The sequence below is a fragment of the Myotis brandtii genome, unplaced genomic scaffold, assembly GCF_000412655.1.
Source record: "Myotis brandtii unplaced genomic scaffold, ASM41265v1 scaffold227, whole genome shotgun sequence".
In the NCBI taxonomy this organism is placed as follows: Eukaryota; Metazoa; Chordata; class Mammalia; order Chiroptera; family Vespertilionidae; genus Myotis; species Myotis brandtii.
This window is the reverse complement of record NW_005358520.1, coordinates 361,875-377,827: the sequence shown is the minus strand read 5'-3', so window position 1 is coordinate 377,827 and position 15,953 is coordinate 361,875. Positions and strand designations below refer to the sequence as shown.

General features: G+C 43.1%; 1 protein-coding gene across 1 annotated transcript in view; it reads right to left on the bottom strand.

Moving 5' to 3' along the window:
• Positions 1-7,649, bottom strand: part of COL3A1 (collagen, type III, alpha 1) — a 38,729-nt gene extending 31,080 nt beyond the window's left edge. The window contains exon 1 of the mRNA XM_005866273.2: positions 7,326-7,649. Within this exon, the coding sequence (XP_005866335.1) occupies positions 7,326-7,410 (85 nt within the window). The 5' untranslated portion in view covers positions 7,411-7,649. The remainder of the gene's footprint in view (positions 1-7,325) is intronic.
• Positions 7,650-15,953: the final 8,304 nt, after the last annotated feature.

The following is a 15,953-nucleotide window of genomic DNA, read 5'->3' as shown; positions in this document are numbered from 1 at the left end:
CTGAAAGTTTTAATGAGATGGAAGCCAGTTTAAGAAAATTGCATGACACGCTTCCTTTGGTCTTTGCATTGGCTTCCTTAAAAAAAACAAAACAAAACAAAACTCTCTCTAAATTAACTTTATGAAACGTTCCAACAGACTGGTTTTAGGTCAGGCTTCCCCCATTAACAGTGTGGATTTCGGGCTGCCCAGGCCCCTGAGAACGCCACTGGAGTACAGAGCCATGGCTGCAGGTAGTGATACTGCAGAGACTAGAGCCTCGGTGTGCTTACCACACACACAAGGTAACCATGTGGGGATGGGTGCATTACTTAACTTGACTGTGGTAACCATTTCACAATGTATATGTCTAGGAAATCAGCACATGTGCACTTTAAATACATACAACTTTATATCAATGATGCTTCAGTAAGACTGGGGAAAATGCTACTGCTTTATATGAATGGTTTTTCAGCTCTTTGTCTCTGGATCAGGAACATCTTTCTATGTTTAATACAGGACCTGTTATAAAAAATGAGTTATTGAACACTGATGATGTGTCAGAGACGATTGAGGATGACAGTTTAAGCTAGGGTCGCGTAGCTCATATTTTAAATGTCTTCTCTTCCTGTGTTCTTAAAGTGCCTTAAAATTAGCATGCACTTCCTCCTGTGTACTCAACCTCCTGTCCTGTCCTGTTGAAGGTATCATCACATCACTAGAAATAAGTGTTTTCCATTTGCTCTGCAAACGCTAAATGCATGAGCACAATATTGACTTCCTAACACTATAAGCAAATTTGTTAGAATTGGGTTAAGCCCAATGTTATACAACAAAACTTGCTCTGTAGCCCCCTGTGCCCAAGTTTTCTTAGAAACCATGTGCGTTGTGCTTTTTACAACCCAGAGGCCTCAATGGGAGGCCTGAGTTATTTGAGAGCACGTCTCCTTTTTCTAAAAGCGATGTTGGTCTAAGCAACAAGAGAACGTTGGAATGCTTGCAAATGAAGAATGGATGCCGTGTATGTCCTGACGTAACTTATTTCACAGACGGGAGAGGGATTTGCTCTCTAAAAAGGCAGTTCTAGAAGCTTGGGGCTGAGGGTCAGACTTATGTCTGTTGCGTTCCCTCGGTCACTCTGTTGAAAGAATGGTGACTTTCAGGCCATTTCCTCTCCTTTCCTGTTCTGCGCATGACACACTGGTTGGCAATATGTCCTCCCGGAAGCTGACACTCTTACACAGATGTTGCATGGCCTCGGATTTAGTGTGATAGCCCAGTTACACGTGGGGAATCATGGCGCCCACAGGGGAAACGTTTGTCTTCAAGAGGACAAAATGGTCCAGTTTGCCATGCGCAGCATTTAGAAACGGAATAGAAAAGGGGACTCGTGAATGAAAGTCATCTCATGTCGTTCCCTTTGATAAAAAAAAAAAAAATAAGAGAAATCCTTTTGCAAACAAGCTAAGTAAAAAGCACATAATCTCATTCTTACTACTGGACAAGTAATAGATTTCCCAGTTTCTTCCCTTATTGTAATCAGTTAAGCTAAGCCCCCTGTTCTAGTTTGTAATTAACTTTAAACTCCACCTCTTACATCACTTGATGTTTCCGGTCCCTTTACAAAGCACTGTCCTGAAATAAATTTATTTATGGTCACGCAAGCAGCTCATTAGACTAAATCATGACCTTACTGGGATCTAAATTACAAAACAAGATGAAGCTAGTATATCATCATCTACTCTTAGCTTCTTTTATTTCCTAGCTCTCTGGTTTGGAACTTTGGAGAAAAATAAAACCAAGTAACACAATTTAATATTTTTAGATATGCTGAAATCTTGCCTTTGTTTTCATTCTTCAAATGTTAATTTATGCTGAGTTTATTGTTGTGACTAAAACTAATGCAAATTATGTTTGTCTTAATTCCACTTTTGTTGTAAAAATAATATTCCCTAAAGCATCCACATTGTTAATTTAGCTTGAGTGACAAGTTTAATATTTTTCTCTTCTCTTTTTACTGATAGATATGATAAGTCAGTCATCATAACATTATTTTCCTGTTACGTTAGAAAGTTGAATATTTTGTAAGTGTATATATGGAGTTCATATAGTTTCCAACTGAAATATGTTTGACTTTTAAAAGACACTAATGTTTGGAGAACATATCTTTTTGTTAAACATGTTTCTGCTGCTTTTACATTTATTGGAATATCTTTAAATATGTGAGTTAACACAAATGGTTTTGAAGGGAAGGTCTATAGACCTACAGAGATGGATAATTTCAATTTTAAAATGTTGTTTGCATGGGCGAGGTAGATTCTGCTTCTTCAAGTCCTCACCAACAAATTTAAAAACCATCTAGAGATGATGATTCATAAAGATTGTATGATCCTCTCAACTGCTGTGCTCCGTTCCCTGTCAGCAGTTCCCAGGGCAGGGTAGGGCCAAGGTCTTATCCCCTTACGGTTTCTAAACCCTGCACGTTTAAAATCAGAGCCTAAGGAGGTAGATTTCTTGGAAAGAGACACCCGTTTTCTGCAGAACATCTTTCCTGCCTAGTCTCAAACCAAGACGTGAACATCTGGAGTTCAATTCTGTTGTTTATTTTCTCCCGACCTCACGGGAAAGAAGTTCTCCCTCCAAGCCCACCCAGTGACACCCAGACCAGCAATAAGATGCACTTAAGACCTCGCGTCCATTTCACACACACGGAAAAGGGGCTCCCCCAGCGACAGCGAGCGGGTAGGGCTTCCGCACTCAGCGTCAAAAGCCTTATTAAGGATGTCTCCCTAAGACCCTGGTTTTCGGAAAATGTTACTAAGTCTTTCACATTCATGAACTTCTAACGTCGTCAGATGCTTCCCTTCTGAGTCTAGACACATGAACATCCTATGCAGCTTTGAAGGGTGTTTCTCTGATTTCAATTAACTCGAGAAGCATGGCCTGCTCGCCAAATAAGGCAGAAAATGCAGTTTCCGAGCAGCAAGTGCCATCTGACCACTAAAGCAGGCATTTCTCAACGGGACTTTTAAAAGCGAGTGGAATCGTTAACAGGGTCTGACTCCTTTATCTCTGCTTTTTACATCTTTTGAGCCATTTAATGTGTGCCCTCTGGTTGGGACTTTTCCTCTTGTTCATTGAGATCGCATTGTAAATGGCAGTTCTTTGACCTCAGCTCTGGAAAGTACAAGGGATTTGTTAGTTAATCTGAAAGGAATCCACTTCTGCTGTGTTTTCATTAGGCGCAGGCAGACATTCTCGCGGTTAATGTAGCGCCCCAAACTGCAGTTCACGAATGATTTGTGCTGAGAAGCTCTATCTCATTCTTTCCGTTGTCATCTTGACATGAAACAGGCAAAGTTTCCCCTTTGAAAATGCTGGGTTTGTCTTACCCCCCGCCTCTCCCTCCCCCGCTCTCTGAGTGTGGAAAACAGCGGGGCTGCACTTTTTCCAGGGAAAACCATTTTACAGACAACAGTCCACCGAGCCGTTTCCAGACAGTCCGTGTAGCCCCGAAAACTACCGGCGTCCGTGCCCAGTAAAGGCAGTGACATCTTTCATGTTTAAAACCTTAAGCCTTAAGCAATCCCCGCTCGTCCCTGCAAGGCGGTGAGCTCATTTACAAAACGATGCTGCGAAATGAAAGAACTGGGCTGCCAGCCTTAGCATCTGCCTCAAGCTGTCTGCCCTGGGCATAGGGCGCTCGGTAGAGGGCACCCTTCTCTCGGAAGGGCACTGGGGGCTGGCGGGCACCCCTGTAGGTGCAGAAGCAGGGACTCGCTGGAGGGGCTGCCTACAGTCTCAACTCTGCTCCTGGGAAACGCACAGCTCCTGGTTCCAGATTTTGAAAAATAAGCATTTAGACACGATATGGAGCCAGGAGGCATCACTCAGCAAAAGGCACATCATCCCACTCCTTCTTCCCAGACTCGCCTCAGGGGGTTTGCTGCTCCCCCAGTCCTGGGGGTTTCGTGCCAGAATCCCACCAGCACGTCTGTCAGCCTGTGGCCCTGAGCCAATGGGCGTCACCACCACAAAAACCAGTATTTGGTACGAATACTTTACTCACTTAGAATTTATTCCTCAAGACTGCGGATGATTTCTGGTTAAATGAGAAGTGAGCCTCTTCTTTAAAAATAGATTTACCAATTCAAAATGGAGTGCGTAACAAAAAAAATCTGCCTTTTTTTCCCCTTTAAAAATAGATCAGCTCATATATTTTCTAGGACAGTATATGATTTTTTTTCATATCTCTTTTCAATGACTGTTACAAAAATAAGAAAACCCATATACTCTAAATTTAACATATATTTTATTTCTTCTAAGTACCTAGAATTTAACAGAATTTTGGTTCTAGTCTGAACACCATCATTTCTTACTGGTGTGACCTCCACTGAAGCACTGAATCCATGTTAGGGGTTGGACACTGAGCCTTGTAAGCAATTCTGCATTCTCTCCTCTTAGAAGTATAACTGTTTCTAGTGATTTTTACGCTAAAATTTTCCCATTCGGTAGCTGTGTTTCATTATGGGGGACACAAACCAGGAAACGTTACTGCTACCTGATCCGTTACAAATTCTCCTTGCAAGCAGGAAGGAGAGATCCTCATAGCCTGTGCTATGGACCCGATTCTCGGAGTCCCCGACAATTTGCAGTTCTAACACAATGAGAGGCCCACAGCTCATTGTCACTGTGGGAGCATCAGAATAGCAAAATATAAGCCACAACTTAGAGCACTTTTCATTAAAATGTAGCTTACCTCTCTGCCCCAGTGAAGCAATATTATTGAGTAATATCTTCCTGAAATACTTATGTCAAATAAAGACTATAGCGGAAACTCAAGAAGTATTCAAAAAAAGTTGTTATATATTTTACATGTGGAATTTTTTAAATGGCCCAGAACATCAAGCTCGTCTCCAAATAGTCTTTAGATATTGTGACTATGTGTATGTGGCACTATGCTATCATAATATACTTATTTTCTTAGGAAAGCCATATTTAATAGTTAACATTCATTCACGTCATATTTTTAAATCTCATTATGAAACAGGGGATCCAGCTGTGTGTGACCTTTATGTCGGCGTTGGTTCTGCAACTCCGCCGGTCAGCCACTAGGGGGTGAGTCTTTGTGCTTAAAATTTGGCATGTTCCTAAACGACAGGAAATATAAAACAGACCACGTTTCTCCAACGGTGGAAGCAAATACACGAATTAAACAGAACTTGCACAATTCTTTGTGAGGACATGCTTTCTGTTCCAGGACACGTGTGTGAGGAGACCAGGTTAGTGTTGGTTAGAACTGTGCTCTTTCTCAGGGCGCACACGAGAACTACATGATGTTCTCCAGGCGCTGAGCATCCAGCCGCCCCCTGGCACCTCCCCCAAGCTCATGCGCCAGCAGAATTGTCTTGTAAAACCCATAGGGAACACAAGATGTCTTCTCTTAAAAAACTCTTAAACATAAACAATAAGCTGAACAAAATCCCTTTCCATTTCTTTTGAACTAAAAAGCACCCAAGAGTGTCAACAAAGTTCCATAGCTGTTTATTCTTCCCTGCAGCTAAAGAGAAAAGGGGGAGTTAGAACAATTATGTAATGTTCAGATAATGGAGGCACCACACATTTTTCCTCCCCAAAGTTGGGGTTAGGAGACAAATAGCCACAGTGCTTATGAAAAATTATAACCACTAGGCAATTACAAATATTTTGTTAGTCTTTGAACTAAACACCAAAGGTTTGTAGTCTTTCCAACAAATGGAAACTCTGTGATTTTTTTTTCCTTTTTCAGAAATCAGAAGAATCTAAAAGCTTCACAAGAAAGTAAAAGTCTTTATTGAGGTGGGGGTGTGGTGAGAGTCGCTTGGTTTTCTAGCCAAGGCGTGGGAGTTTAGCATCTTCTGGGAGGGTCCGGTCCGGATGGAGAGGAAAAGGGGGGAGATGGAGAGGGTGGAGGATGAAGGATTCTGTGAGGATGGGGGCGGTGAGAGAGGAGGAGAGGTGGACTTGCCTGGGAAGGGGGTGGGGTGACGAGTGAAAGAATGAAAAGGGGGAGGAAGTGCAAAGGAGCCAAAAGGGGTGGACAGATAAGAAGGAGGGGAAAGGAAGGGGGAGAGAAGGAAGGGGGGGGCAGGGGTGGGGGGTGAGGGAATCAGGGATTTGAGTGTTTCTTTTCTTTGTGGCCAGAGGCTGAATAAGACTGAGGAAATGCCATTGGGGGTCCCCCCTGCTTACATATAGGACCTGTGAGAACATCAAAGGTATTTGGTACTAAAAACAAAGACAACCATTTCCAGACCCCACATTTGCGAAGGCTATAGGTTTAGATGTAGACATTTTGTGCAAATGGAAATGGATGTGTAATGGTTTCTTCTAGCACCTTCACATTTAACATTTAAGTACTTATTCCTCTTTAAGTTCGTATTCCAATATGTCCAGGATTTTGATGACTAAGAAACGTATGAATTTAAAGGAGTATTTTCACATAATCAGATAATGAAGCAGATGCAGTTTGGGGGAAAGTAGAACATGAACATCATTGTTTGCACTTATTAGAATACACAACACATCAAGCTTCTGGGAGTCAAACAGCCCCATGTCTTTACCTTGTTTGCAGGCAAGTCAAGCATTTCTGTTGAAGGCATGTTTTAAAAACTATCCTCTTTATCCATGCAGATGCAGGTAAAATGCAGAACAGACATAAAGCACTAGATCCTTAACAACAAACTATTAGAAAATATGTATTAGTCAACACGCCAAGTGCTTGAAACAGAAGAAAGTTAGGAGCCATGAAACACCGGGAACAGTTTGAACCTGTTGAAGGGGTTTAAGATGACCATGTTGCCATTGTACAGAAACCTATCCAGTGATTCTAATCATGTATAGCGTTTCCTTTAGACGATTCTCGCTGCAGGCTCTGATTTAAATGCATTCTCTTCCTGGGAAAACAGGGCTCCCTATCCCCCCCCACAAAGAACCCAGCATACAAAGGAGAGCATAACGCATTCCAGGCGCCCGATGGCTTCCAGCTGCCCGGGAAGCATTCCAGGACGTTAGCATCCAGGACTGGGGCTTTCAAGCCGCTGTAAGAGCTCCCAGGGCCGCGAACATGAGAGCAAGTGAGTGGGAAACATCTTTATCTCAGGCACCAGCGAGCGTCTCAGTCAGAAAGGACACTCTGCTTTCTAGGCAAAGGCGCTCCCCAGCAGCATCCCGGCCCCCCCGCACGCTCACATCTGGGAGGCGGACAGGGGGACCACCTCCGGAGCCCAGCGCCCCTTGCTGCCGCCTGTGCCCGCAGAGGGAGAGGCAGGGCCCCCGGAGCTGGGGGAACACGGGCACCCACTCACCTTCCGGGAGCTGCTGGGCCAGGACCAGCGCGGGATGCAGCAGAGTGAGGAGCAGCCAGGTCCCCTTCCGCACGAAGCTCGTCATGTCTACAGGTCAGACATGAGACTCTCCGTGCACAAAGGAGAGAAAGGGCCGCTCAGAGTAGCACCATCAGTCGCCCCTGCCCTCCAGCACCGGGCCGTCCTCGCAGCCAGCCGCGGGGAGCCCGCTGCTGTGGCCTTAAATAGGAAAAAGTTTGGCTTCGCTCACTTGCCAGCCCCTTTCTGAAATATGAGAGCAGCACCCATCCCCTCCGCAGTAAAAGGAGTGATTAATATGTCTTCTGCTCGTACAGGAGACACAGCCCACCGAGGGGAGAAGGAGCACATCTGGACATCGGATGCCTCTGTTTACGTAGGCATTTGCTGCCTAGTTTAAGCACCTATACGTCTGGGCAACTTCAGGCCAGCTCTCTACACCTCTCTCTGCCTGGTATTTTAAGAAAATAATGGAATGCATGTACTTTTTAAAAAAATATTTTCCTTCTAACATTCCCTGCCTAATCTTAAGGATGTGTTGGTGCCCTCGCATGGCTGATTTGCAAACCTGATCTTCCTAGAAGGTTTTTATGTTGGGATCTTGCCAGATCCCACTCTCACTCCGTTTGGAGAGGGGCTGTCAGGGAGGCCCGGGAAGAAAGGCCTGCTTGTCCGCCTCACCCCCGCCCCCCCGGTCCCAGCTGTGTAGTTTCAGGCGGGTGTCTGAACGGCATTTTAAAAGTTAAATACTTATCTTTGCCGTTTCTAGTTCTCCTTAGCCAGCCAAAGAGGGATTTCTTGAGTTCAAATTTGTATGCTGCTGTGAAAGCCAGGACGGATTTTTCTAGAGAAAAAGTTAGCCTTTCCATGGCTTAATGTTTTTAAGAAACAGGAAAAGAAGCAGCTTGTCACGTGGAATATCCAAAGAGCACCCCAAAAAGTCCTGCTTCTATCTGGGTTGCTACAAAGATGAATATAACAATTTCCGGATTCAGACGCCCACAGGCGGGCATTTCGGGCCACGTGAACACAGCCTTTCAATGTATCTCTGGACCTAGAGATAAGTTCTGGGACCTGTGTGAGAGAGGGGCACGTACCGCGTACAGTTCTTCATGACATCTTGGCAAGAAAACCCTGGTTGTCCACAGGATCCAGATACTTCTAGTGAGCGAGATCTTTCTTCCCACCCTAATCGCCAGCCCATCATTCCCTCGCTCATGCCTGTCTTCCACACAGGCCTTTCTATTCTCGTCAAGACCCCCTGCATTTGTTTTATTTTTCCCATGTTCACGTTCAGCACGGCCACCTCCATGCTTGTACGTGCACATAAAGTTCTCCGCACCTCACACCCATTCACTGAAGGCACTTCCTTAAGACCCAGCTCAAAGCTTTGTTCCTTTAAACTTGTTTTCATCTTTCCACCTCCCAATTTATGTTACTTAATTTTCACTTCGTTCACACGTGGTAAGTATCTTCCCAGGTGACTGACTGTTGTATGAGCGTGGACAGCGGGACACTTGCTTCTCTGCCGGCCCAGTTACAACAGCACCAAGATGCCCGGATGTGGATGACATCATCCGAGGGATGACTGGGAAGGAGAAGTCGTTGGACCAATCACTGTGCATCTGCTGATTTTAGGCTGGAGTGTCACTGCTTGCGGAGGAGAAAGGTCACCATTGGACGGCTATGCAAATGCGCTCTCCCGGATCACACTGGAGATGCCGGGGAGAAAGGTGGCCATCTGTGCATCTTCCTATCTCCCAATCATCTTCATTTTAGATTCAAAACTTTTGTGTGTGTTCACAACGAGTCAGAAACATGATTCATTTTTTTCCTCCTGGTGTCTTTGATGCTTGAACAAAAAAAATAATCATATATGTATTTTCATTATCTTATTGTTTTAGATGGTCAATGAAGGTGAAATTTAATTTCTTCATTAGAATTCTTTTCCACTGTGAAAAATAGGCATTTTTAAAAATTATGCTTTTTATGCTTTCTTTCAGGCATTACCTGTACTACAAGTTCTATTGTTTTTTGCCCTAAAATTGATTAGCTTTTCAAGTAAAAGTTTTATATTAATTTATTCTCAGAAGAAAAGTTTATGATGGATGCATTCGTGTAAGGAAAGTTAGATGATATTTTGCACATGAAAGTGTTGTGTCTCAAGGTGCCCACGAGACACCCAGAGAGAAGAGGCATCTCATGCTCCTGACTGTGACGTAGCTTTCGGCAACACCGCGAGCACGTTTGGAGGGCCTGCACCGGGACCCTTTGCGCTGTGTCCCAGGCCCCACTCCTCCTCCTCATGTCACTGCGTTTTCTAAATCGGATCTGAGCTGGTATCAGCGCTGGGTGAAATCACTCAGTGGTGAATCCTGACACATTCCTCCTATGCAGCCCTGGCTTCCCTGAGGTTGACCAGCTCACACAGACAGTCCAGGTCGCCCTCTGACTGCATTTGGAGTCTTCATACAGTTCCAAACCCCATGACAGCACGATGCATCTGGCTCTCCTTTAACCGAGAGAGACTGGAGAGATGAGGCAGAGCAGGGTGTGGCCAATTCCAACCCCAAGTTCAAATCTTTCCCAGTTCAGTAGAAAATGGGGCTTGGGAAGCGATGCATGAGCACAGCTGTGGTGAACTCAGTGGGCCAGCGAATGTCAGCAGTGCTCTCTCCAAGAGCAACGAGAAAACCAATTCTCTCCATCATGAGAAACACATGGAGGAGAGCGCTCTGTCTCTCATGGTACTGCTTCATGTGTGGTTTCCTTTCTTAAGACAAGGAGATGCATTATCTTATGGATATTTTTATATGCTTTCAAACAACTGTAAGCCCCTTTAAAATGTACTTGTGATAAACATGCACTTAAAAATAGACTGAATCCATAGCAGAACTGTAGCCTAGATGAGGATAACTTACCAAACAATGGTAAAGTACATGCAAATTTTCTTCACTATTTCTAGGGAGGTAGATCAGTTAACTTTGTTTCCTGGGTAAAATCACATTTAGAGGGTTGGGTTTCCTTTAAAAGAATTTCAGCAAATACCAATATGTATGTGGTAGAGCCAGAAAGATGGTGGTAAATGTCATGTTGTAGTTGAAGGACTTGTGTGTATCTAACCATAGAGATTCAAAATTGGGGCAGACATTGGTAGTGGGATTTGATAGGCAAATATTTGAGTGGTTACTCTAACCAATTTTTTAAATCCTTTCTTTCATTTCCTCTTAGTTCCCAAGGTAGAGTTAATTGTCCCTTGTGTTTGTTATTACAGAACTATATTGATAACCACTTCTCTTTCGCCTAGAAAATTGGACAAGACTCAAATTTCCTTAACATTTAGTAAAATGAACAACATGATCATGTTGTTCATTTTACTAAATATTCATGATCATGTTGTTGTACTAACAACATTTAGTACAACAACATGATCATGTTGGACACATGACATATCTCTATTCCTATATCATCTACCTATCTATCTATCTATTCTATCCTTTGCTGTTAAACCTGAGGTTTTGCATTTCTATCCTTGTATTTTTTTCAGCTGAAAATTGCCCCAAGATTAAACAGAAAGTTCAAAGAGGTTACAGGACTCTCAAAATTACTCATTGGAATTGGAACTGAATAACACACTTTCCAAAAGTTTTCACCATGTTTTCCACTTAGATTAGTCACTGATTGCAGTAACAATATTTTTACACAATTTAGGAATTGTGTGAATAGAAATTTGGAATTTAATCTTGTATTATTTTTCTTACTGGGGGATTGATTATAAAAGGATAGAGAGAAGAGAAATGATGGAGTTAATGGCCAATTTTTAAAAACACTATTTTTCTGATTTTTGGCTTATTGTTAATCTTTAAGTAATTTCCAATATTGCTCTAATTTTTAAAAATTTGAGTAAATACTCATTAACTTATACTGAATGATGGAGTCCATTTTTAGGGGATGCAAGAGAATTTACATATGTGTGTTTAAGGTATGTCTCTATGTATGTTTACATACATGCATAAATATACATTATATATAATATACACATACACTATTGAAGGTTGACAAAAATGTGAGCCAGTAAAACTTCCTGGAAACTGCCCTAATGTACATGTTTGAACTGTGAAAGTTTCTGAAGTGTTAGAATGATGTCTTCCTGAATGAAGTCTTTATTCTACTTATGTTACCATGATAGTGATTTGCCATCATAATTATTATTGTAATTGTACTTGAAAATTCATAGAAAGTTGGAATTCCTCTCATTACCTAACACACTGACTCACCCCAGAGTCGTGTAAGTAATTATTTATGAATTTTACCTCCAAGGTGGCACGGAGGCTGGGAGACCACATTTAGTAGGAGTTGAAGAGCTCCTTAATCACTCTCAGGATTGACACTCCACTCTGCACACCCCACAGACTCTCTCAAATATAATCTGTCATCTGAGTCATGCTTAGGAATTTCCAGCAGCATCCAACACAGCTGCAGCGGCTTTGCAAACGTGGCCGATTCTGTGTGAAGATAAAAAAGAAGGCCCCAATCACCATCTTCTGATAGAACAGGAGATAAGCCAAAGCCAAACTCGATGTGTTTGCAGGCTTCGAATGGAGACTGATTTTACTTCCTACCTATACTTTCAATGTTCGTCCACTCAATGGGAGTCCAGAATTATTTTAATACAAATAGTTCTTAAGAACACAAAGATCTAGAGAAGCGGTTCTCAACCTGTGGGTCGCGACCCCTTTGGGGGTCGAATGACCCTTTCACAGGGGTCGCCTAAGACCATCGGAAAACATATATATCATTACATATTGTTTTTGTGATTAATCACTATGCTTTAATTATGTTCAATTTGTAACAATGAAATTGGGGGTCACCACAACATGAGGAACTGTATTAAAGGGTCGCGGCATTAGGAAGGTGGAGAACCACTGGTCTAGAGGCTTCTGCCTCTTTGTCCCCAAACAAATGGCAGTAACTGTGGCCTTTCCATGTTTCACTTGTCATGACTGTTACCCTGTACAACTAACTCCTCTTCAGAGCAGCATTAGTGCTCGGGTAAAAGCTCTCTGAAGACTTTATGTCTGTCTCTATGTTGGATCATGTGTATGGAAGCTCTCGATCTATGCGTGCTGTTGGCCTATGGAATGATGCCAACGTTAGATCCTGGGTAGAAGGAGGCTGTGGCAAATGGACTCCTTTTCTTCCCCAGGATCTACGTGTTGCCCTTTGCAGCCTTGGCTGGCATGTAGCAATGTTCATTTCGTAGCTTTGTTTCATATTTATGTGCCTATTTCATTCCCTCTTACAGGCCATTCTTATTTTTTACCCCAACCCCCTTTAAAAAGTCATGCACAGCACCAAGCATAGTTTCTTGTATATAATGGCTACTCATAAATGTGAAAAAATGAGCGGATTGGGATGGAGGATGTGAAGTACTAGGCGCTCTCCTTCTGCCATGTTGGGCCCGTGGGTGGAGACCTGCCAGGAAGCTGACTTCTGAAATGGCAGGGATGTCTGGAGGCCCTGGACCAAGTCCTCTCTCCTGGCTTAGGCAGGGTCTTTGGAACAGAAGGAGCACACGGCGCTTCTTAAAACCGAAGATGCTTAGGCTTGAGATGGAACTGAATTCTACTTGAGTGAGAAATGTGCGTATGAAGACAAAGAAAAGAACGACACAGTGAGTTCTGGTGGCAAACCAAACACCAGAGGAATCAGAGGAAAGGTCACTCACGCTCTGGGAAACAGCGGCGTGGTCCGTGCCAAATGCCGAAGCCACCTTCCCGCTCAGGCCATTGGACGCAGAGTTCACGTGATGATGTGCCCCCTCAAGGACGTAAACTTATTGACAAGTAAATAAATAAAAGCGTGTGTGTGTGTGTGTGTGTGTGTGTGTGTGTGTGTGTGTGTGTAGGGGGGGGGGACTAAGTGTTTAATAATATAGGCATTTCTTAAAATTTACAAAACCCAGACCAGGAACTCGCCTCTACCTCTCATCATTTTACAGATGTTAGCTGCGTTTCATGAAGTGATTAAGTCAAAACATCTGACTAATGAAAACAAGTCATTCCAAGTAGAAAATTTCCACATAGAAATGATGCCATATTGATGGTTCACAGTGTTGATCTTGGGTGATAGTGAATAGATCACTAGGACTTTATTTCTCGTCTCTAATGTGCAGCCATCCTCTCTGTTTCCTACCGCCACCCCAGTAAGTTCTCTTAGGTACGTTCTGACATGCACCTCACCCTGCTTTCGGCACTACGTGCTTAACCAATGGAATGGCTCTCTTCTTGCAACGCCTGGCGTAGCTGCTTGTTCCCATGCCTTTGGGTGCACTGCTCTGTCTGCAACGACCTGTGCTCACCCCCGTGTGCTCAAATCCTGCGCAATTGTCAAGGCTCAGCCCAAACATCACCAGTAAAGGAAATCTTTCAGACCCTCCCTTGCTGAGATCATTCTCCCCCTGCTTTCACCTCCTCTACCTTTCTCGTGGCTCTTAGTTTCTTTTCATTTACAGCTTTTTTATCTCCTGTACTCGACTGAAAGCTACTTGAGGGCAAGACTCACGTTTATTCATCATTGTATGCTCCATAGGAGCTATCGCATGGCCTTGCACACAGCAGGCAATTAATACATATCAAATGGCATGTGATTTAAAATATGGAACACTTAATCCAGCAAAATCCATGGGAAGTAATCCATTTCTTCTGTTGCTTTAGAACTCCTGTAATTCTCAGTAATTGGATTATTCCCAGTGTTTCCATCGCTCTGAGAAAAGGGGGTCGCTCTCTCCAGCACAGGAAGTCTTTGGATTTACAATGGCTTGTTAACACTTCCAGATGTTATGGATTTGTTTCTAAAATAGAAAAAAATAAACAATAGAACGGGCTAGCAAACAAATTGAAAGCAGGCACACTCTGTGTTTACCACAAGTATCACAAATAAAAGACCACACAAAGATTACAAAACGGAAAGAAACAGGTATTTTACTAAGGGTTATAAGAGAGGATGACAGAAAAGTCAAAAGTTAATTTCAAAGTGAATTTAAATAGTTGAAATAGAAATGCATCCCAATTATACTCTGTTTTATTTTAAGGGTGAAAACAAAATGGCATCGGAATGAGAATCACGAGGAAAAAATGCTTCCCAAAGGAGTTCTTACCCCTTTTGTTCAAATTTACTTGATTCAATTTCCTTGCAGTTAAATTTTTTAAAAAGAAAAAAATAAATAATGTCATGTATCAAATCAAAATACTGAAAATTCCCTCCCCTTCCACAAGTACGGATACCCCACCCATAATGTAAGACAAATGCTTAACGTTTTGTTTTGTATTTCTTGTTGTGTGTGTGTGTGTGTGTGTGTGTGTGTGTGTGTGTGTAAATTGCCTGGGGAACTGTAGAAATTTCTGTCTGTTTAGTCGACAATGTCAAGGGACACAGAGAAGTCATGGAACAGCATCCCCGAAAGGTGCCCTGTGGATGAGAATTGGGATCCATGTGTTTATTACTAATGTTGGTTGTTAGGGGCACCGTTAGCTGCGAAGTGGGCAGCCACGTTGACCTGGATTCCGCGTAGGGATTGTATCCCTTGGATTGCTGCCTGGTGTGAGCTGAAACAGTCACTCCCAAGATCTCAGTGCGGGTGTGGCCCGCCTTGGAGGCCAGCAGCTGGGAGTTAGTAGTTGGAGGCAGCATGGATCACTGTGGGGCGGGTGGTGTGAGGATCCCGACCTTCCCTCTCTCTCAGCAGCATCTCTCACATGGGGAAGGGGAGGAAAAAGAAAGAGATGTGTTTGCTAGTTACTAGTTATGATGACTAACTCATTAGGAGGAAATTCATAGCTAAAATTCAAGGCTCTTGAACGATCAAAGTTACTATTTTCTATTTAAAATATAATTAAAAACTGAGAGACTCTTTGAACGCGTATCTATTTAACGGGAGGGAAAGATAAAGGGGTACATCTTGGGAGATTTCACTCAAATGAGCATCAAGCTGAGGAAGAGAATTGTACATCCACCCTTTTTGCTATAGCCAACCCCAGGCCAGAATACGGCCAGACAGTCCATGGGGACAGCATGACACACCACTGGAAAAAATGATGTGGAGCGGAGTGCAAAGTTACAAGAAAAGTAAAATCATTGTTGAGGCCACGTTAGCAAACCCTGCTCATAATTATATCGGATTCTCTAGACACTTCTCTTGGAAGATTCCCCAAAACAAAAGCAGAGAAATTACATAAATGGTTTTCCAGCCCAACCTCTCTGATTTAGGATGTCGTAAGTTGCTTTCAGTATTTCTCCAAGGAGGGGATCCAGGAAAATTTCTAGGGTTTGTGGATTTTGGAATTTCACCAAATTTTTAATGATTGCAGCCATCCTCGTTAGTAAAATCCTTCGTCGCTGTTCAGAAGAAGGCAGCGTGACAAGTGGACTGGAGGAAATAAAAGCCGTAGTGCTGACGGGTCAACACGTTCAGTGCCTATGGGTACCCAGCCTGGCGTTAGCTGTCTCCATTGGTGTTCTTCCCGGCACTGTGCTGGTGAGGTGAAATGTCCGTCTCCATGGCTAAACAGATAATGAGAACACTTTTCATTGTCTCTTCTCAACAGCTTA